Genomic DNA, 19,905 nt, shown 5'->3' with positions numbered 1-19,905 from the left:
TTCTCATGGCTGTTCGATTCAAAATGACCTGTTGCCCAGTACAACATAGAATCTAGCACAGGATATATAATATGAAGGATGTAAAATATAACTATAAAGTGCTATTTGGGTCTTAATCCACCAAACTTTCACCATTATTTTACAAATCGGGGAGGCACTGACAGATTTTTCTCTTTGTTTGCTCGGTTTAAGTATAAGAAAATGAACTACCTCGTTTTTCCTTTAGCCATAGTCTCATCCTCCAAAACATAAGAATGGCCCTACTGGGTCAGACCAATGGTCCATCTAGCCCAGTATCCTGTCTTCCGACAGTGGCCAGTTCCAGGTGCTCCAGAGGGAATGAACAGAACAGGTAATCATCCAGTGATCCATCCCCTGTCGCTGGCTTCCAGCTTCTGGCAAACAGAGACTAGGGACACTTCAGAGCATGGTTTTTATCGCATCCCACAGTGCCACCAGGACATTTATTAGATAAAGATTGGGATTCGTGTCACCTTCATTTTAATCAAGTAGCTGTTATTTTATTAACTCCAACAGAGTATGACCTGATCAGTTACCTTGCTCAAATTTAGGGCCAGATTCCGATAACCCATTACTCAGGAAAAGTAACACTACTCCAGGTGTAAGCCCATAGAAATCAATGAGACTACTCCTGGAGTAAAGTGCTATTCAAGTTGAGTAAGGGTATCAGATTCTGCCCCTTGGTCTCCAGTGATCCCAAAGCTCCTTTGAGATCAGTGGTCTCCTGTATCTCCTTATGCCATGAAAAACCATGAGCTAAGATTCCCTAGACTTTATTTACCCAACCAAGACCCTGCCCATGGGCTTATCAGGAGGGAACCCCTAGTCTGTACTTGACTGTAAAGTTTTACTTCACCCCAAATGTAAATCCTTCAATCCTGCTCTGTGCCTATGTTTTAGGGAACCCAGGGCTACATTTTCCCCATCCTGTGCTGTCAAGGGCTCCTACCATATGAACGGTGGCAATCAAATTCCTAATCTAAACCATTTTGTATGTACACCAGGTCCTGAAAATGTCTGGTCGATATAACTATCCCCTGCTACCCATCTCACAGAAGGTGACCATGGCAGCAAAGGCATCCATCCCATCCCACAATTTAGCATGGGGGCACAACGTCTTTCCCACACTAACTCTGCTCAAAGGGCAAAGACTAGAACACAAGCCCGTTTCTATGTACAGTAAGCTTGCCCAGCCACAACACCAATCAATCACCGAGCTAGACCGACCTGATCTGGACAGCAATGCAGAAGGAATGGGGAAAAGTGACATGGTAGAACAGAGCTTGGAGGACCACATACAACGCAGCCCCGGTCCATTGCCCTTCTCACTCTGGCCAGCTAATGTCCAGAGATCTGCCAATCCCGGGGCAAATTCTGGTGCCTCTTGTCTGGCTGGTCTGAAGATGGGAAATCTCATGTATTGAATGGGACCACGCACTCCCTTGTAGTGCGAATCAGTGTAGTAGTTGTGATGGATCCTGAACATTGAGAGCCACCTCCTGCTTCCATAGATGCCATTGACTCGAGTTGGACTAGAATTTGTCCTCATTATTCCATGGGTGCTATGATGAAGTCAATACCAAATAACTCCTGAGAGCTGAACGTGTTTCAGCCTCTGCTTTTCCGTTTTCATTTCTTCCCCCTAGCCTCCCCCTTGGCACATTAGCTCTATATAAATATGTATGTCTCCACTGGTGGCAACTGCCTCGCACTGGGCTGCGTCCCAAGGCAGCATGGTCACGAAAATGGGGAGCATCTGTCCAGCCTGGCACAGCTCAAAGAGTAGTTTACTGAGAGAGATCAAAGCAAAGAGGCCGCTCCAGGCCAAACCGCTTTACCATGCAGTGTCTTTGCGTGTATGAGATGGGTCAGCTATGTGCAAGCCCCTACAAGAACAGAGCGCTAAATGCCCTGAGGGAGGAAAGCACTGTTTTATTCACCAGATCACTGGGACTCTTGCTCTTAGCTGCCACTTCCAGTCATAACACGTTTGTGGTTGACAAACAACGTGCCAAGAAGGGGATGCTTGTGTTTGCCACTGAAAACTTACCCAGGAAGAGGCAGCTGGTTTCACACCTAACGTAAAATGGAACAGACAGGGCCAAAACCCGGTACGTTGTCTGTTCACTCCAGCACCCCCGTGAAATCCGTGAAACCCAGGCAAGCGAGCAGAGTTTGGCCCACAGTTTGAATTATGATTTGCAGGTACTCAGGCAGACGTTCCATTGACTTCAGTGTGAGCTTTGCCTGAAACAAGAATGCAGGATTGGGCCCTTACATGGAAATATATATATATATATATAATTCTAATTTATAACTTTATCTATGCATCTCTATATAGGTACTTTTACAGCTATAGGAACAGAGACATTCTTATATAAGTTACACAGATGCATGCTATAGATTTGTTCTATTTTGACAAATATTTTATGACTAAAGAGTAAAATAATGCCTTTAGGAAACTACCTTTTCTAATAGACTCTCCAATCTATTTCTGAAATAATCTCCATAGTTGCAGATAGTCATGGATGTTGTATAAATAATATTTGTGTTTGTCAGTTCTTAGATCCCGGGGTATCTTTCATATTGCTGAGAAAGGTAGCCAAATTATAAACCCATTTTAGGATTTTAACACACTAATGAACAGTTTTTCCTGCAATTTGCCTTGCTATCATCAGTGAGGGGCCTGAGAGCAGACAGATACCCAGTATATACGATGCAACAGCTGTGTCTTCTATGTAAGATTGAGTATTGTATGTAAAAGAAAGAGATTTTTTTGTTCGGCTCAGAATATCATCGGTGGCTTATGATTGTTTGATCAAAATAATACTGATTTCTTCTAACTCAAAGATTAGTTGGAAATTAAGGCATGGGGTTTCCGTTGCGACTTCTCTAGCTGATTTGTATAATGGTCGTGTTAAAAAGCATGATGGATCCCATCAAAATCCTCATGTTAAACAGTGAGAAGTTTATCTCGCAGTATCGTACTCGTCTGCTCTCAGGAGGATACAAATGTCAAAGAATAAGGCAGGGTAAATACTGAAATAACAGACTTTATTTCCCTCAGCCAGAAAAACACACAAGACAGAGGAGCTGGGTTTACATCAAAGATGGCATTAAAAAAAAAAGTTGTCTGTAGACAAAGCTGTTGAGATTAGCCTGAAATAGGGAGTATAGATGAAATCTGCTACTTATCTCGGTTATTATTATACAGCGCTATTGTCAATGATTAACAAAAGAGTTCTGTCTCTTTAAACTGCCGAGTGCTAGAGTTCCCAAGTGGAATTTCACTCCTTTAGTGTTTGTGATGATGACAAACTCAATGGACAGGAAGATGTTGATCTCCCCTAAATTGATACTGTTTTAATGTACTCATCTACATAGGATTTCGGATGAACAGTTAGACACTATTACACTACGCTACTTGTCAGGAGCACCGTGCGAGACGGCCATATTAACACACGTCATTTAATTATTTATTTAAGTGTTGCTCGGGCTGATTGTAATACAATAAATAGGTACTCATATAACGCACAGCTAAAAGGGCAAGGAAAGTGCGTAGAGTGGGGAAACAAATGGCAACCGACATATTATCTGCTCTCAATGTTTGGTGCTTCAAGATACCACGGCGGGGGGGAAGGGAGGGAATATATCTAAACAGGCGCATGGTGACCTCTGTCAATCTCTAGAGGAGCTTTCCTCAAACCTCAAATGTTACTGGCGTTAAATTAGCTTAAATTAAACTCTACTTAAATTGAGACTATTCCCGTGAGTCAAACCAGCAGGATTTGCCCCACTGGTGGACAGCGAATAGACACACTGGCACGTCGTGTAGGTGTTTGGTTTAAGCACGATTCTAGCTTATTTAATTAAGCAACATGCTAACTTGGTTGTTCGATTGCTCTCTTCTGTATGGTAAAGCAAGCGTCTATGTTCTGTTTTACTGAGATCTATTCAGTGCCGATCGCTGATTTAAACTTTCAGCAGGTGTACTTTAAACCTTATAAAAACCACTGACATTTATCCCTAGTTGTTAGCTAGGCTATTTGTAACAATGATCGTGACATTATTTATTAGCTTTCTTCATAAAAGTCCTATACTCGATGTGAAGGATGCTTTGCATCCCGCTCTAAGCTCCATTTTGTTTTCAAAGCCTTAACCACAAAGAAAAAAGTGAGATCATATGAATAAACTGTTCTTTTCTCAAATACCCTAGACAAAACCAAACTAACCAAGCGATCAGAGTTGGGCTTTTTTCCCTATAATTCTAGTTTTATAGTGCCAACTGCAACTGATGGCCAGCTGGGTCTCTGTGTAGAAGTAAATTAACTGGAAAGCCAAAGTCAGTGCTGCAGTCAACTGGAAAAAAAAGGAAACCAGTACAACATTGCTCACTGTATACAAACCATTGCTCAGTGACACACAAAGTGCGTTATCAAGAGATGTACAAAAGGAGTGTTTTTGTCTGATACAGATTTTTTGCTCTGGGCATATAGAATTACAACTACTCTAGCTTTTGAGGGGAAATGGAATCGGCTTGGAAAATAGAATCGCATGTTTACAAATTAAAATCACATGAATCCTGGTCTGGGGTTGAATAAACATCTTAAAGCAGAAGCAGTTATCTGAGAAAGAAGTTGCTTTATTGAAGCTACTCAAGACTGAGTAAAATGAACAGAATGTAAGACATTTGTGTGGGGGATGTAAAAAAGGCAGCGCGAGTTTTGAAATAGTCACACATTTTTCTCTTCCAGATCTGTTGGCTCGGTGGTGTGGTGCCGCTGAACAAGGGGCTTGCCTCAGTGCTAAGAGAGAGTCATATTTACAACTGTAAAAAGTGATAGATACCTTGACAACGGTGAATGGGTTGTTTGTTTTTAAATCACCTTGTTTTAAGAATAACTGCAAAACTGGAAGCATTTTGACTTGATGCCCTGTAAACAGCTCAGGGTCTCAGAGTCAGGATTTGTATATGTTGTAAAGGTTTTAGGAAGAAGTGAAAATCTGAAGAGAATGGCAGGTTTATGCTGCAGATAGTGAAGCAGCAATTTTGAAATATTCTGAAACCAGATGCTCCACAGTCTCCTTTTGGAAGAGCAGACTGGAATTTAAATGCTATACCTTGGTACCTGGTAAAAGCTGTGCTGGGGAAATATTGAGAGAAATAAATGCACCTTATCATTTAGATTTGTAAAAACATACCGGTACATAAATTCGTCTGGACCCGATCCTAAATGCCTTACTCAGACAAAAGGCCTACTCAATATACAGCGTCTAGCCCTCTATAGTTTAAGTTACGATGTTGCTTCAGGAAAGTGTTTCCCTGCTTTTGTTTAATAATCAAATACATCATATAAACTGACACAATACTAATATTTTTCTAAACTGCAGAATAACTGATTCCTTTGCTCAACTCTCAGCGTTTATATTTGCTTAAATTCAGCCATAAAAGAAATAACAATAGTTATCCACTGTCTTGATATGGAAATGATCATAGCTAAACAATGTGTTTCGATTTAAAACAGTTGTATATTGGATCTAATTATTTACTTTAGCCCCCTAGCTAGACTCTTATTAATAGCTTTCTTCCTGGAAAATAGTATATTTCCCATAATAACGTTAACATGTCATCCCTGATCATGGCTTGTGTTGCTTGCGGCTTAAAAAGTTAATACACCCTATATTGGCCTGAGATTAACCTATCTCGGATATATATGGAAATTATGACTTCCTGAATTCTCCAGAGAGGTTCTACAAAAGGAAAAGAGCTCTCACGAAAAAAAACCCAAAACACCAGGAATAGCAACTTTATATTTTCCAAATAAACGATCGCTTTTTTTATTTGTATTACTCTTGAACCTTCTGGAGCAAGTGAAAGTTTACATAGTTTTTTTTTTAAAAAATGCTCCTGAAAATGAACAAAAGAACCCAAATTATCTTTTTTGTACTGTCAGTTTTATTATTTAATCTCTGATGAGATCAGATTATCTGTACCCTTTAGTCGAGGCAACAAACGTCTTTAAATTGGTTTTAATTGATTTATCTTTTTTTAACAGAAAGTGCATTACATTTAACTGGTCTTGCAAAGGGCTCTTCTCTTTACAAACCGAATTATTTTAATATAAATTAATTAATAAATGTTAAGATGCTAATATATCATTATTATTAGCTTTAAAAAGAAAACAATTTACATTCTATAGTATTATTTATAATACAAAAGAAAACACACTTTAAATTCAATTACAGCATCTAAATGATTTTTTATATTTTCGACTGAAAGTGGTTGTCACAATTCCCACCAGCTACTTTTAACACGCATTTTATTGGAAACGGGTTAAAATAAAGAAAACTATTTAAATTTTCCCCACCCCCACCGCCCAAAAAAGTATTTTTATAAAATACTAATAAATAGCATTAAGGGCGGGTGCAATTTCAGAATGGGAGGGAGTGTTCCAGCAAAGAGTTCCTCATACTTGGCAAGACATCAGTAGACTGTTTCAAATCTCTTAATAGAGGCCCTTAACGGAGGGCCTAAATTCAAATTAGGAGGGAATCAAGGTCTGCAGGAGAAAATTCAGAATAAGCAGCTAAGGTGTGGGAAGAGACCACAAACAAATCCCAGCGTTTATATTCCACAATTCACTATTCAAAAGAACAGATCTTAAAAAAGCCAGACAAGGGGGTGGTGGTGGTGGTGGTGGTGGTGGGTAGGACCCAACCCAACCCTTTCTATTAAAAAAAAAAGTATTTTACATTTTAAATATTCACAGTAAAGTAACTTCTATAGTCAGTGTGACTCACGATTTATTTACAAAGAGCCTTCAACAGGTTGCTTTAGTCCGCCCAGCAGGAGCTGTGTGGGTGGAAGTAGGTCCCTCCTTCCCCACTCAGCTGCTCTGAAGTCTGCAAAAGAAGAGGGAGCACTCAGATAGCCCCCCTGCGACCCTACAATAACAGCGCCAGCACCTGCGGCCAAGGGCCAGGCGAGAGGAGCAGGGGAGCGCTGGGTTTGCATGTTTGTTTACTCGCCGTCTTTTTCTGCCTCTTTCCTCCTCCCCGTCAGCTGATAAAGTCTAGAAAAATAGATATGTACAACATCTCAGAAAATAGCAAGCGTCCTCCGAGTCCGCCTGGGCCCCGGCCCCCTCCTCTGAAACCCCCTTTAAGAGGAGCTCTCGTTCTCAGACGTGTGCAGGAGCAAGCTGCTGCTGCTCGACTTGTGTTTCTTCAGCAGCTGGGTGATCTTCTCGTCGTCCGAGTTGGGGTCCAGAGGCTTGTTGTAGTCATCGTCCTCCTCCTCGTTCTCCGAGGCCCCCTTCAGCCTCTCGGTCTCCGAGTCCTGCTTCTTCTTAGCCGTGGCCATCTCGGCCGCATGCTTCTTCCGCCACTTGGTGCGCCGGTTCTGGAACCAAACCTGCAGCCGCCAGAACAGGGGCCCAGCAGCAGCGAACAGAGAGAGAGAGAGAGAGAGAGAAGGGGGGGTTACTGACCCGGGCCAGGTCAATGCCAGCAACCACATCTATACTCTGCTTGTGACCCTCAGCGTCACCGGCAGCCTTACCACCACTCAGGAGCTGCTGGTAGCACCAGACAGCCCGCAGGATTCCTACCAGAGTTCTTGTTATTTCTGCCACCACAAAATTAGTAGCATCCCTAGCACAGCTATTACCCCCGCGGAGGTACCAATCTCCCCATCACAGAGTTGTGGTGACTAGTCCTACCATCCACTTAGTCGTATTCATACGACGCTGATCACCACTAGCGAACAGTGATTAGTATTTGTCCCATAGTCAATTACCACAGCAGAGGTATTGATAGTCATTACATAGTATTGTTTTCTTATTTCTACTAGTGTTCATCCCATATGTATTATTACTAACATAGTTATTTATATTCATTCCATAATTATTATAATAGAATTATCATCAAACATACTATATAATTACTACTGTTGTAGCGTTAGTCTTGGTATCTTAGTTATTGCTACTATAGAGGGATTAATATCCACACCATAGTTATTACTATTCTTATTGCTACCGTGTTATTAGTATCCCTGATACAACAGTTATTACTATGCTATAGAATTATTATTGTTATTATGCCATAAGTTATTCATAAATAATTATTTTATTACCACAGACACTTAAGTATTCATATAATAGTTATTCACCTAAAATTATTACAATTATCACCATACAGCTATTACTATTATCATATCATGATTGATATTTGTGCTATACTTTTATTATGATTATTACTACCGATTAATTAATATTCATACAATATCTATAATTATTAATATATTAAGTTACCAGTATACATCTCATACTTATTATTATTGCTACCGTGGAATGCTTAGTATTCATATAACGGTTATTATCATTGTTATCATTCTAAGCCATTATAATTATTACTATATTGTTGTTATCATCACAGAATTCTTGCTTTTGCTAGCAGAGTTATTATTGGTAGTTAAGGAATTTTTCAGGGTCCAGGCATATTTCAGTTGCTTTTTCTTCTGATGAAGGAGCATTTTGTGCGTTTTTGGTTCACTTGCTTTTGATTTGATTTGATTTGATTTTAAGAGGAGTTTCAAAGTGAGCCGTGGAGACTTTTAAACAAACCTTTGCATACTAATGGGGGGAAGAAATAATTTAACTCCTCTTAATTTTCTGTTAAGATCTACATTTATTCTTTTCCTCCTCTTTCCCCTACTATGTTTTTGCCTGTTCAGTTTGTTCAATCAAAACTCAATTAACGTATCAAATGGGGCATTTGATGGGGCACCATCTCCCATGAAAACATATGCGTCTGTAGTCCTAAATGTAATTCAAGTGAAAAGCAGGTGTTTCTAATGCTCTCAATCCAAATAGTCAAATAGTTAGAGATAAGGCTAACGGGTCACAGAAACTTACTCTGTGCAATGTCATCAGGTTAAAAATGCAATTTTTTTTATTGCTATGGCTTTTAAAGATGAAATTACATTTATACAATAAATTAAAAAATAGATTAAAAATGTTGTAAAAGAAAGGAACAATTTACAGGTTGTTTGGGTTTTTTCCTCTCTAAAAATACAAGTCACAAATCCTATTATTCAAAATATAATTTCAGTGTCGCAGAACGATTCCTATACATGGAATGAAAGCATTCATTTGAAAGAAAACAAATCTAACTACATGTCTAGTACACTCACTGACTACACGATACTTTAATCCTGCGCATATGTGATAATAAACATTTTACATTGAATAGTTCTCTAACGTCCCCTCTTCTATTATATATTTTATCTTAGAAAGGGCAGAGTAAGAGGAGGGGGGGTGTTATTTTCATTGTACGGGCTGTAACAATTTATTCACAGCCATTTAGACATATTTACAGTGACAAATGAGGGTCTCCAGATAACTCTGGGAGAATGAGAATCCATAAAGAGGCCCCTTAACACAGAAACTGTTAAATTTGTTAAAAAGCTGCATAGAGAAATTATCTTTAAATACAATTTCCTGAACAAGAAACACACTGTAGCCAGCATTTGCTTTTTAACTTCTCAAAACCGTACCTCTGTGAAATATTTGTGTTTAACTAAAATAAACAGATCCGCCCCACTTTATGCTTGTTAGCTCAATTCCTTTCCCATTCAAGACAAGATCTCTAAAGTTTCAACCATGATCCCAAACACGCGCAAATTTGTGTTTTGCCCTTAGCCAGGTGAACGATATCACATTTTAACTATTTGTCCTAATCATTTCAACATCTAATGACCAAACATTGCATAGATACCGGGTCAGAAAATGTATTGTCCAAGTGTTAGCCTTCTAACACAAACTCCACTTGTTTGTAGTTAAGTATTCAACAATATTACTCCTTACCTCTCTCAATTTTATGGCACAGTAAACATAATATTTTGGGGTCATTTTATAAGAATTCCTAATTTTAAATTATTTTAAAATAAATTACGATTTTAAAAATTATACCATAGTCTCATAAATGAGAATTATAAACTGCAAATAATTGTCCACCTAAGTGCCTTTTTAAATATACTTTTAATATATAAAAGGAGCCATCTATGCAAAGGATTTAGCTAGCAAGAATATTTTGCAATGGCTTTGTTCTGGCAGTAATGGTGTCTGTGCAGAGCATACGTATCCGTTTAAGATTAACCTGATTTCAAAGGCATGCGCCTGATTCCTTTTGTTCATCAATATCTTATATCAGGGCTCCTTTGTATATGTATTTTTCACACTCCGCCCAGTCTCAGCAATGTGTGGGCTTGAGTCTCTTATCTAACGTTTGACATGATCATCTCACCTTGACTTGACTCTCTGTCATCCCCAGTGAATAGGCTAGCCTGGCTCTCTCTGGTCCTGCTAAATATTTGGTCTGCTCAAAAGTCTTTTCCAGGGCGAAAATCTGCTGGCCAGAAAAAGTGGGTCTTGTATGTTTTCTCTTTCCGTCTTTATCCAGCAAAATTGAACCTTGATCTGGAAAAGAATGAATGCATAGACAGATATGTTAATCTGTTTATTTGGAAAAGTGCTTAGCTATGAAATTTGCTGTCAAGGGAAAGGGTTTTTTTTCTATACACGGAGGACCAAATTCACTATTAAAATGTTGCTAGGTTCAAGGCGATGCATATCTTTTCCTGACCCCCCTTTATTTTGAGAGTCTAAATTTTGAGCAGGCAAAAATTACTCTCCCACAAAAACGGTAATCGATAAAAGTAGGTTACTATAAAGGGTTCTTCTTGGGGAAAGTTTGTGTATGAACCAAACTCAAAAAAGGGGAGGTGGAGGAGTAGTTGAATCAGAGATATTTCAACTTAAAAGTCCTTTTAGGAAAAATAAAATGAGAAAACTGTTTTTGTAAAAACTTCCCATTATTTATAAGCAATAGCTTGACATTTTAAATGCTTTCACTCACTCACTCACACACACACACACACACACACAGAGAGAGAGAGAGAGAGAGAGAGAGAGAGATGTGAGTGTCTAAATTGCCAACAAGTCAAATAATGCATGTAATATATTTTCATCATTTAACATGTGCTTTCAGGTGTTCAGACAGTAACTGTTTGTTATTGGAAGGATTCTAGTACTGTATGTACAATGATCAAAACGGTTTTAGGAAAGCCAACCCCTTCAAGTGTCTGGCAGCGGCAAATCTAAGCTTGGAACATCACTGTGCTCAGTGTTACAAAAGTCATCAGTAATTAGAAAACCGTTACAGGAACTTGGAAGTGTCGCAGCCTCAAAATAACAAGAGAGAAAAAAGATGAGGCACACACGTCCCGAGTTTATAAAAGCCTCTCTCTGAAAGAGCGGGGGAAGAAGGATTTGGCCCTTAAAACTTTTACCCCCAAGAAATCTGGGACACTACAGCTTTTCTTTGCCCTAACAAACAGACACATCTCCTAACTAACCCTTCTAAATTTTTGCAGAAGGTGCCTGCAATTACAGATGGGAGTGAATGCTAACGGGTATACGCCAGAGGGCATTCAGACAGCATGAAGTAGGAGTTTGTAAGTAGAAAGTGAGAGATGAAGCATGAGCAGGAGAAAAAGTAAAGGCAGCGAAAGCAGCACCGTGCTCCTGAACCAAAATGCAGCGAACCGGATGGTGTGGGTGAGTAAAACAAAACCATTTGTAATCGATTCACCACCGATCATACTACTTCCTAAACAAAATCACTGGGGGCAGCATTTCTCCTTCTCTCACTCCCCCAAATAAAAGTGGGATGGGGGGGGGGGGGTAAAAGGATGCCCTGAAGTACGGCACGAGCTCAATAAGTTAGTTGTCTCTCCCGCTAACCAGCGCCCTGCAGCACAGCGGCCCGTGGCCGGGTGGGGTGCATTTCAACCGAAGTCTGAGCAACAGGACTGAGAAGGAGGAAGAAATAGGGGGAGGAGGATGACCCTGGCCAGTGCCGGAGCTGCCCCAAGGCAGGATTCGGGGGGGGGGATGTCACCCGAACAAGTGGGGGCAATTGCCGGTGCTAGGAAAGCCGCCCTACCCCCACCCCCGCCACAGCCGGGGCGGCGGTACTCACGGGGGGTGCAGGCGAGGCGCGCGTCTCTCCAGGGGGGGCTCTGCATCACCCCCGGCCAGAAGATCGGGGTCCTGCCGGGCAGCTCGGCCAGGGGCTTGGGGTAGCGGCCCACGGCCACGGCGGCGGCGCTGGGGCTGAAGTAGAGCCCGGGGGGCGGCGGCGGGGGGCTGAGGCTGCTGAAGCGGGGCAGGCCGGCCAGGAGGCCGGCGGGGGACGAGGAGGAGCCGGAGGGCGACGAGGAGGCCAGGGCGGCCCCGGCCAAGGGCATGGAGGGCCGGCTCAGGATGTCGTTGATGCCGTGCGGGGTGGCGGCCGAGAGCTGCTGCGGGGGGCTGGCCAGGGCCGGCGGCTTGAGGCCGGCCGGGTTGGGGGAGCCCAGCGGCGGGGACGGGGAGGCGGAGGAGGAGGAGGAGGACGAGGCCGGCCCGGCGGGCAGCGGGTACGCCGGGTACAGCGGGGTCTTCATCTCGGCCATGCTGTGCAGGGCGGCCAGGGGCGGGCTGCCGAGCAGGAAGGCGCTCTGCCGGGGGCTGCCGTCCATCTGCCCCACCGCCAGCATCGCCGCGCCGCCAGCCGCCGGGGGAGGGCAGCGGGGCGCCCGCGGGGGCTGCGCGGGGAGTCCGGGGCAGGGTCCGGCTGGGGAGTGCGAGGGGAGAAGGGGGGCGGGCGGCTAAGCCGGGGGCTTGTCCTGCTCGGAGGGTGCAGGGGGACAGGGGCGATGTCCCGGCCGAGGGTGCAGGAACTCACAGGAGAGGGCAGGTGCCCTGCTCGGGGGGGCCGAGGAGGAAGGACCCGGTGGGGGTGAAGAGGGAAGGGGGAGCCGCAGGAGGCAGAGAGGGGGCAATAGGATCGCGAGTGCGGGCGGGCGGTGGAGTCTGTAAATGCGAAGGCGAGGACCGCAAAGAAGCAGCAGCAGAAACTCTTCCAAGTTGCTGTGTGTGTCTCTCTCTCCAAAGAAATGTTCGCCCGTGGTGCAGAAGGGGTTTCACAGTCTCTGTCAGCCCCAAAGTCCTGTCTCAGCCTCCCACACACAGGGGAGGGAGGGGGAAACAGAGTCCTCCCAGCCCCACAAAATACTTAAAAAAAAAAAAAAACACCAAGCCCCAGCTGGTAGAGAATGAAGCCAAGCCACAGATCCCCACTCGATGCCTGTTTGTTTAAGGGAGAGCGGTCAGTTCTCCTCAGCAGCCCCCTGTCCTCTTCGCTCACGCTGGTGTCCGGAGGATTGTGCCTTCCTCAGAATAAAACATCAAGTCCGAAGAGGTCTTCTGCTCCTCCACTCCGATCCCTGATCTGGATGCTGCATGCAGGAGAGATCCCCTCCTTTCTCCCGAGACATCAATGCTTTACCATTGCTTCTCTCCCCCTCCCTCCGGTCCCTAATATCTGGTTGTAAAATACAAGTCTGGGGACTTCAAGGAGAGTCTGGCTCTGGGTTTGCTGCTGCTGCTTCTCTCTTCTCTGTCCCAAGCATCACTTCTGTGACTGTGTCTGGTTTGCTTTCGCGGCTGAATCTTCCTTTATTTCCTTCTCACCTTCCTCTCATTCCCCCCACCTCCCCCCCGAACTCCTTGGGCTTGGTTATTTTGGTGTCCTCCTCCCCTCCCAGCTAAAGTCTCTCTCTCTCTCTGTGTGTCCCCCCCGCCCCTCTGTGGCTGGCTCTGACAGTTCAGATGAAGCTCTCAAAGGTAATAAAACATTTTCATCACTCTCTGCCTCCTTTAGCTAAGGGGCAAGCCGGGAACTCGGAGAGGCGTCAGTCAGCAGCAGCAATCAGAGGAGGGGCCGAGACTGACGCCTCCTCTAGGACCCGGCCCATTGTGATGCCCGGAGAACCAGCGCCGAACCCAAACCCCCGCCTCACTGGCTGATGGGCTGGAGCGGAGAGGGCCGGCCGAGCCTGCTCATCTGCATATTGACCGCGGCCCCAGCGGTTATAGGGTATGGGGAGGGGGCTGGCAGAAAAACCTGCTTGATGATCTGCTGGGGGTGATGGGAGCCGGACTCTGCTGCGTGGGCTAAAGGAGCTGGCAAACAAAACGAAAGGAGTCAATTTGTGCTTAACAAATAGGGGGCTGGGGGAAGATAAAAGAAAAGGGGGGAACCCACCAGCAGTCATTTCATTTTGAATATTCCTCTTTCTTTCTTTCTTTGACAGACTGTCTGGTGAATAAGTAAAACAGACCCAATGGCAAGCAGCAGCAGGCACATCACAGGGTATAGATCCTTCTGAAAGGATTAATTAAGTGCCATATGGGGTCCCCCAGAATCGTGCAAATTAATTTGTTGCTCGTTAAACAAACCTATAGCTGCCTGAAGCCTCCTCTGAATGAACTGTGCAAAGCCAGAGTCACCCCCCTCACTCCCCATTCAATCGCTTTCATTCAGTGTCACCCTTTCGTTCCCTCTTGCATTTTCACCCTCTCTTGTTTAAGCAGAGGGACCATAAGAATCATCATGGATGTGTTTATCCCATATTAGCGGGAGAGGAACTCAGCCTGTGTGTATGTGAGAGAGAAGTTTGGCTTCTCTTCAGGATCCCGTTGCTTATACTTTCTTTTCTGATTATTTGTTTATACTTCGGTAAGCTGGATAACACAAGAGTCAGATTCTAAAAAAAGCAGCAACAATGCAATATAGACAACAAACACTTTTTTTTAAATCTGAGCCAACGGGGGGAGGGGGGGGGGCGTTAGGAATAAATGAACGAGCGGGTAAATGCGATGTGTTGTTGGCGATGATCTTGTCCCTTTTTAGTAGGGTTTCTCTTACCTGTGGCTGCTTTCTGTTGAGTCTAAATATGCATTATTATAATTATTTTATTATTTTAGTTTAACAATTATCGAATGCACACCAACGTTTTGTTATTTCAGGCAGCCATTCTTAGGGTCTGCCGAGAAATCGTTAAGTCGATACAAAGCAAATCATCGTGAAAACCAACAAACAAAGTACATATCTAATTATGACCCAAAACTAAAGAATCTGTTGAGGTTAGACCTTGTTTTCCTTGCACCTCCTAAATAAGAAAGCGCAATTTTCCTGGGGGAAACACCGTCAACTTCAGAAGTATTTGGAGAGGGTTTACTAATCATGCTTTGCCAGAACACTTGTGTTGGTCTTTTTTGTTTGTTTCTGTAGCTTTGTGTCGTGTTCTGTACATCAGCACGATTCTATTTTTCTCTAGATATCTTCTCGTTCTAGAAATCCTGCTCAGTTTTTCACATGGTCATTTATCTGGTCTCTTGAGTAGTGGCGGTCCGAAGATTTCTCTCCCCCGCCCTTTAGTAAGGAGGAAAAACAACAAAGCTCTCCAAAACAGATAACTATAACAGTTATAATTACGTGTGTGTGTTGGAGTGGGAGGAGAGGTTGCTAAACATGCTCTACAGCCGAACAGTTTAATCAAGGAAAGGATCTGTTTGTTTCATAGGCGGTGACTGTCCCCTTTGCCGATTGATAGATAATAAACATTTCAGTTACCAGATCTGCGGGGCTGGATCTTTCTGAAACTTTCTGGTTCGAAGCTCATCAGACAATCTGTGAATCGTGTTGAGCTTTCTTCTTCTTCTTGCCAAACACCAATTTCCCCCTCCGAACCTCTGCTCCTTGGGCCGGGGAGAGGAATTCAGATGAACATCCTTCTCCCACCGCCACAAGAATAACAATAAACCCAGTGGAAACTTGTCAACGCGAGATCCCACATTGTTCTAATTTCACTGAACAGCGTCAATATTTTGTTGTTCTTCTCAGTCATCTGGGGCTGCAGAAAGACATTCCCCATTTGCAAACTTTGCCTCTGAGCAAAGTCCCATATAGAGACAAACAATAATACATGATCATCCTAAGCCATTTGGAAACAAAATGCAGCTCCCGTAGTTAATACCTCAAGGATGGAAGAGAAAAAGGCGTGCTCATTGCAGATCTTGGGGGGGGGGGTGATTTGTTCCACTGAGTGAGAATATATTCCCTTCTATTTCTGAATATCCATTATTGTTCACAATTAATCTGGTTTTATTTGCAAGCTAGAGGAAAAAAGATAAATTAAAATAATACTTCATCCTCAGGAAGATAACGGTTTACTCTATTACCAGCGCTTGTGTGTCAACCAAACACCCGTCTTTACCCAGTTTAATTAAAACAGCCACACTAACTTCTAGTGATATACAGACAAGACCCAGGTCTTAAATCTGACTTGAAGGGGACAAAGCACTTTTCAGACATCAGAAATTATCTTTCAAAGTCCTTAAGAACATCAAATAAGGACATCTGACAAGAGTAAACATTATAGAAACAAAACCATGCTTGCCAGGTTTGTATTAAAGATATATATAAATGACCCCCCCCCGCCGCCCCCATACACACACCTCATTTAACATGTAAAAGTTCAAAAGAAAATCATAAGGAGTTTAGAATGCGGTCGGGGCAACAATCTTTAAAGGGATCTTATATTTTAAAGTAACTGATTTGCATGTTAATTGAAAAAGAAATTAAAGCAGTTTTAGAATGTCAGAGACTGTCAAGTGACCGAAAGAATTAAAAGGTCTGGTTACTTGCAAATCTTCCTTTGAACCTAAAGGAGCTGGCTTTGCGAACCATGTATTTTTTTAGAAATCCTAACTGGGGAAATCTTTCTACCTACTCACCTCTTCATCTCATGCTTTTGATTTTCATGAATCAAAGTTGACAAAGACATATAAGTCGGTAGTGGAGGGAAAGAAGCAACCCCATTCGTGACTTTTACCAGAGCTTCCCTAAGACATGGAAAAATAGAGTGCATCTTATGTTTACACCATACCAGACAACGTTTATTCAGAGCAGCTAAACGTATAAACTTTTTGCCATACCCACAGTAGCTCCTATAGTTGCAGCTACAAGATTTTCATTTTGGTATGAGAAATACCAAATTTTATTAAGGCTCCTAGGAATGAAATCAAGGTCTAGAAGTTCTTTTAGTGACTGACAAGCCCCCCTGCCTCCTCCCCACGGTGATTGCTTTTATTCAAAGCATCTTTGTGGAACGTTTAATGTATTGCTGTTTGTAAACAGTGTTCATGATCTGTTTCTGAAGAAGGTGGGGATATGGTCGGAGCCATTTCTATCAGAAATACTGTCACACATTCACATACTGGGGTATGTAAACGAGTAGAAACCTACAGGTTGCAAAGACACTGTAGGCATGACGGCTTCGTGACAGCCAAACATGGGTATATAACTTTTTGATAATACTTACCTTTTTGATACCAGCATTCTGTGACAGAGGCTGAGCAAAAGCGGGTCACTTATTTAATGATCGCAACGCAAAAGTAGGGAGAAAGTAGTCACGATATCTTCTAAACAGCGTCAAGTATCGTCCTTAAACTTCTTACAGCCATACATTATTAAGCTGACTTTAATACAGCCTCTGGTATTATATGTTAGAGAAACGGGGAGGGGAAAGGGGGCAAGTGGACATCTTGGAACAAAAAGAGTGGCGTTTCACCAAACTGAGGATACAGGAGCTCAAGAAGCTTTGGAAATCAGGCATTGTAACACAGAACAAGCCAAGCAAATTACCTGAAGAAGAGCTCTGTATAAGCTCGACAGCTTGTCTCCCTCACCAACAGAAGTTGGTCCAATGAAAGATATTATCTCACCCACCCTGTCTATTAGAGAAAATTTGTTTTGAGTTTCAGATCATCCCCTTGAAGTTGTCACCTTGCTTAGGCATTACCTCCAGCTACAGTAATACATATATTTGCTCACAAGGGGTTGCAGTGGAGCATTTCACTAAATATGTTTGGAAAATATAATCCTGGTGGAATGAAATTGATCTTTAGAAAGGGATAGGTTTTAGATAGTGTGGACGCCAACAAAAAAAAGTTCAGTCTAATAGTTCAAGCTCTGTATTATCTTCCTTGAAAGGCAAGTATATAATTTTAATTGTAAATCGAGATCAAATATGCATCTTTATTATTTAAATGCTTTTATTGTCACCTTCCTTTGTTGGGGCGAGGGAGGGTAAAGGAAGGAACTAAGTTTAGGAAGCCAACTAAATTCAATGGTGGCCATGGTGGAGTTTTAGTAATAAACGTACCTTATACTAATATTCAATTATTTTATTGTTTGAAGAGGAAAGCTGGTTTATGCCTGGGCACACAATATAACTTGTATGTTTCTGACAAGCCTCAATAGGAACCAGAATTATCTGAATCCTGAACTGCTGAGTCCCCCTTGTGGGGAAGCAAAGGAAAACAATTAGTAAGCAATAAGTGTTTACAGACATTAACTAATGAAATCCTCACAATGTTCCCATGCAGTAAACTGGTAAATGTTATCATAGTTTATTTGCAGAGGGTGAAATGGAGACAGACAGGTTTAAGTTAGTCAACAATTGCAAAAGTATCTGCTAACTTTGAGTGCCAAACTTCAAATGCCCAGAGGCTGATTTTCAGAGGTGCTGATCATCCATTGAGTCCCCTGAGCTACTATTGGAGTTGTGGGCACTCAGCACCTCTGAAGAGCAGACTCAAGATGCCTCAAGGTGATACAGAAACTGAGGCAATGTAGGGAACACTTTTGAAAATCTGGGCTCAAGTGATTTTCCCAAGGTCACAGAGCACTTGATTGTCAAAGCTAAGACTAGAATACAGGAGTTCTGGGGTTGCAGGACTGTGTTCTTTTTTCTAGACCATCTTCCAGTAGAAAACTTACTAGCTTTCCTGCTTACAAAATAAATATGTTCTTTTTGTAGTTCTAAAAGGTTTGTATTTCATGTAATTGTGTTACTTTCCTTCTAAAGGATTAGAGTTTGTCAACCTGCATTTTTTTCCAAATGTTATTAAATGTCCATGATCTAAACCAGGAAACTAAATACGTATTTTTTCTTTCTGTGCTTTGCCATCACCATATGTTCTTCCTTGCAAGTAGTCAGTTACTTTTTAAAAGCGACAGATACCGTTTTGGTGTAGCAGAACTGTAAAGCCTGTGAATTATTTGTTGCCTGCCCTAGATACTGAGGACAGCCATGCAAGAGGAACCAAGCCAGGAAATCCTAATGTTCTTCTGGGTGCTAATTCCAACTCTTAATCAAGATCTGATTACCAAAAAGGAAGACAGAACATAAAAATGCTATAAAGGTATAAAAATTTTCACTCTTGTCCATAATTCACACTGTAAATGTGTCCATTATGACAGTCACTATAGCAAGAAAATTGTGATGTTGTTGCAAGATTCCCTACAGCAGAACTCCTGCCAATTATGATGAATAATCTAGATCCATATGATAGCTCTATAATGCCCTATAATATCATGGTACTCTAATTTTTTCCCTGCTTCCTCAAAAACATGGAATGCTGAAGAACACTAAAAGGTAATTAAAAATAGTTAATAGGTTAATCACACTTGGTCTTATATTTATCTAATACAGAATACTGATTCTTTAGTGATGTAGCTCTAAAGCATTATCATGAGCCAAGAAAATGAATCAGACATTTAATGGAGATGTGGAAACGGAAATTTTCTTGTAAGATTACAAAATTGTAAGCCAATAATACACTAAAATATAATAAAGTTATCATTAACATTCCATGCATGAATTGCTATCCTCTGTGTCCTTTTTCACTATGTAGATGAAGTTGCTGCAACGTTCTTATATGGGCTGAAAATTATTCAGAATGAAGAAACAAAGGACCAGATTTACCAGTATGCGCTGGCTGTTTTACACCGCTCCAGCCCCAGAGAATCTGCCCCCAATATTTGATAATAGCTAAACCGAGCAGCACCACTTTGTTGGTAAGTTCACTGCAAATCCATACATTTGTCATTTGGAGTCAAATCCCACAATGCTCATTACAGGCTATGAAT

At 42.3% G+C, this 19,905-nt stretch overlaps 1 protein-coding gene and 1 long non-coding RNA gene across 2 annotated transcripts; one reads left to right on the top strand and one right to left on the bottom strand.

Moving 5' to 3' along the window:
* Window positions 1-4,403: 4,403 nt before the first annotated feature.
* Window positions 4,404-13,895, bottom strand: NKX6-1 (NK6 homeobox 1). Its single transcript, XM_005292057.4, has 3 exons — window positions 12,064-13,895; window positions 10,327-10,499; window positions 4,404-7,435 (listed from the first exon to the last, which is right to left on the bottom strand). Exons 1-3 carry the CDS (start codon window positions 12,620-12,622, stop codon window positions 7,184-7,186), a joined length of 984 nt encoding a protein of 327 aa, XP_005292114.1. The 5' UTR covers window positions 12,623-13,895; the 3' UTR covers window positions 4,404-7,183.
* Window positions 11,462-19,833, top strand: LOC122174305 (uncharacterized). The gene is made up of 3 exons (XR_006175928.2): window positions 11,462-11,639; window positions 19,052-19,178; window positions 19,671-19,833. It is a non-coding gene; the product is annotated as an uncharacterized LOC122174305 (long non-coding RNA).
* Window positions 19,834-19,905: the final 72 nt, after the last annotated feature.

The sequence above is a fragment of the Chrysemys picta genome, chromosome 5, assembly GCF_011386835.1.
Source record: "Chrysemys picta bellii isolate R12L10 chromosome 5, ASM1138683v2, whole genome shotgun sequence".
Lineage (NCBI taxonomy): Eukaryota > Metazoa > Chordata > Testudines > Emydidae > Chrysemys > Chrysemys picta.
Note: the sequence above shows the minus strand (reverse complement) of the source record. Positions and strands in the feature narration are given on the sequence as shown.

Coding starts and splice junctions, on each gene's coding strand:
- NKX6-1 (XM_005292057.4), bottom strand. CDS start 12,622: ATGCTGGCGGTGGGGCAGATGGACGGCAGCCCCCGGCAGAGCGCCTTC. Junction 10,500..12,063: donor GCGCCTCGCCTGCACCCCCC/GTGAGTACCGCC, acceptor ATTCTTTTCCAG/ATCAAGGTTCAATTTTGCTG. Junction 7,436..10,326: donor TGACAGAGAGTCAAGTCAAG/GTGAGATGATCA, acceptor TGGCGGCTGCAG/GTTTGGTTCCAGAACCGGCG.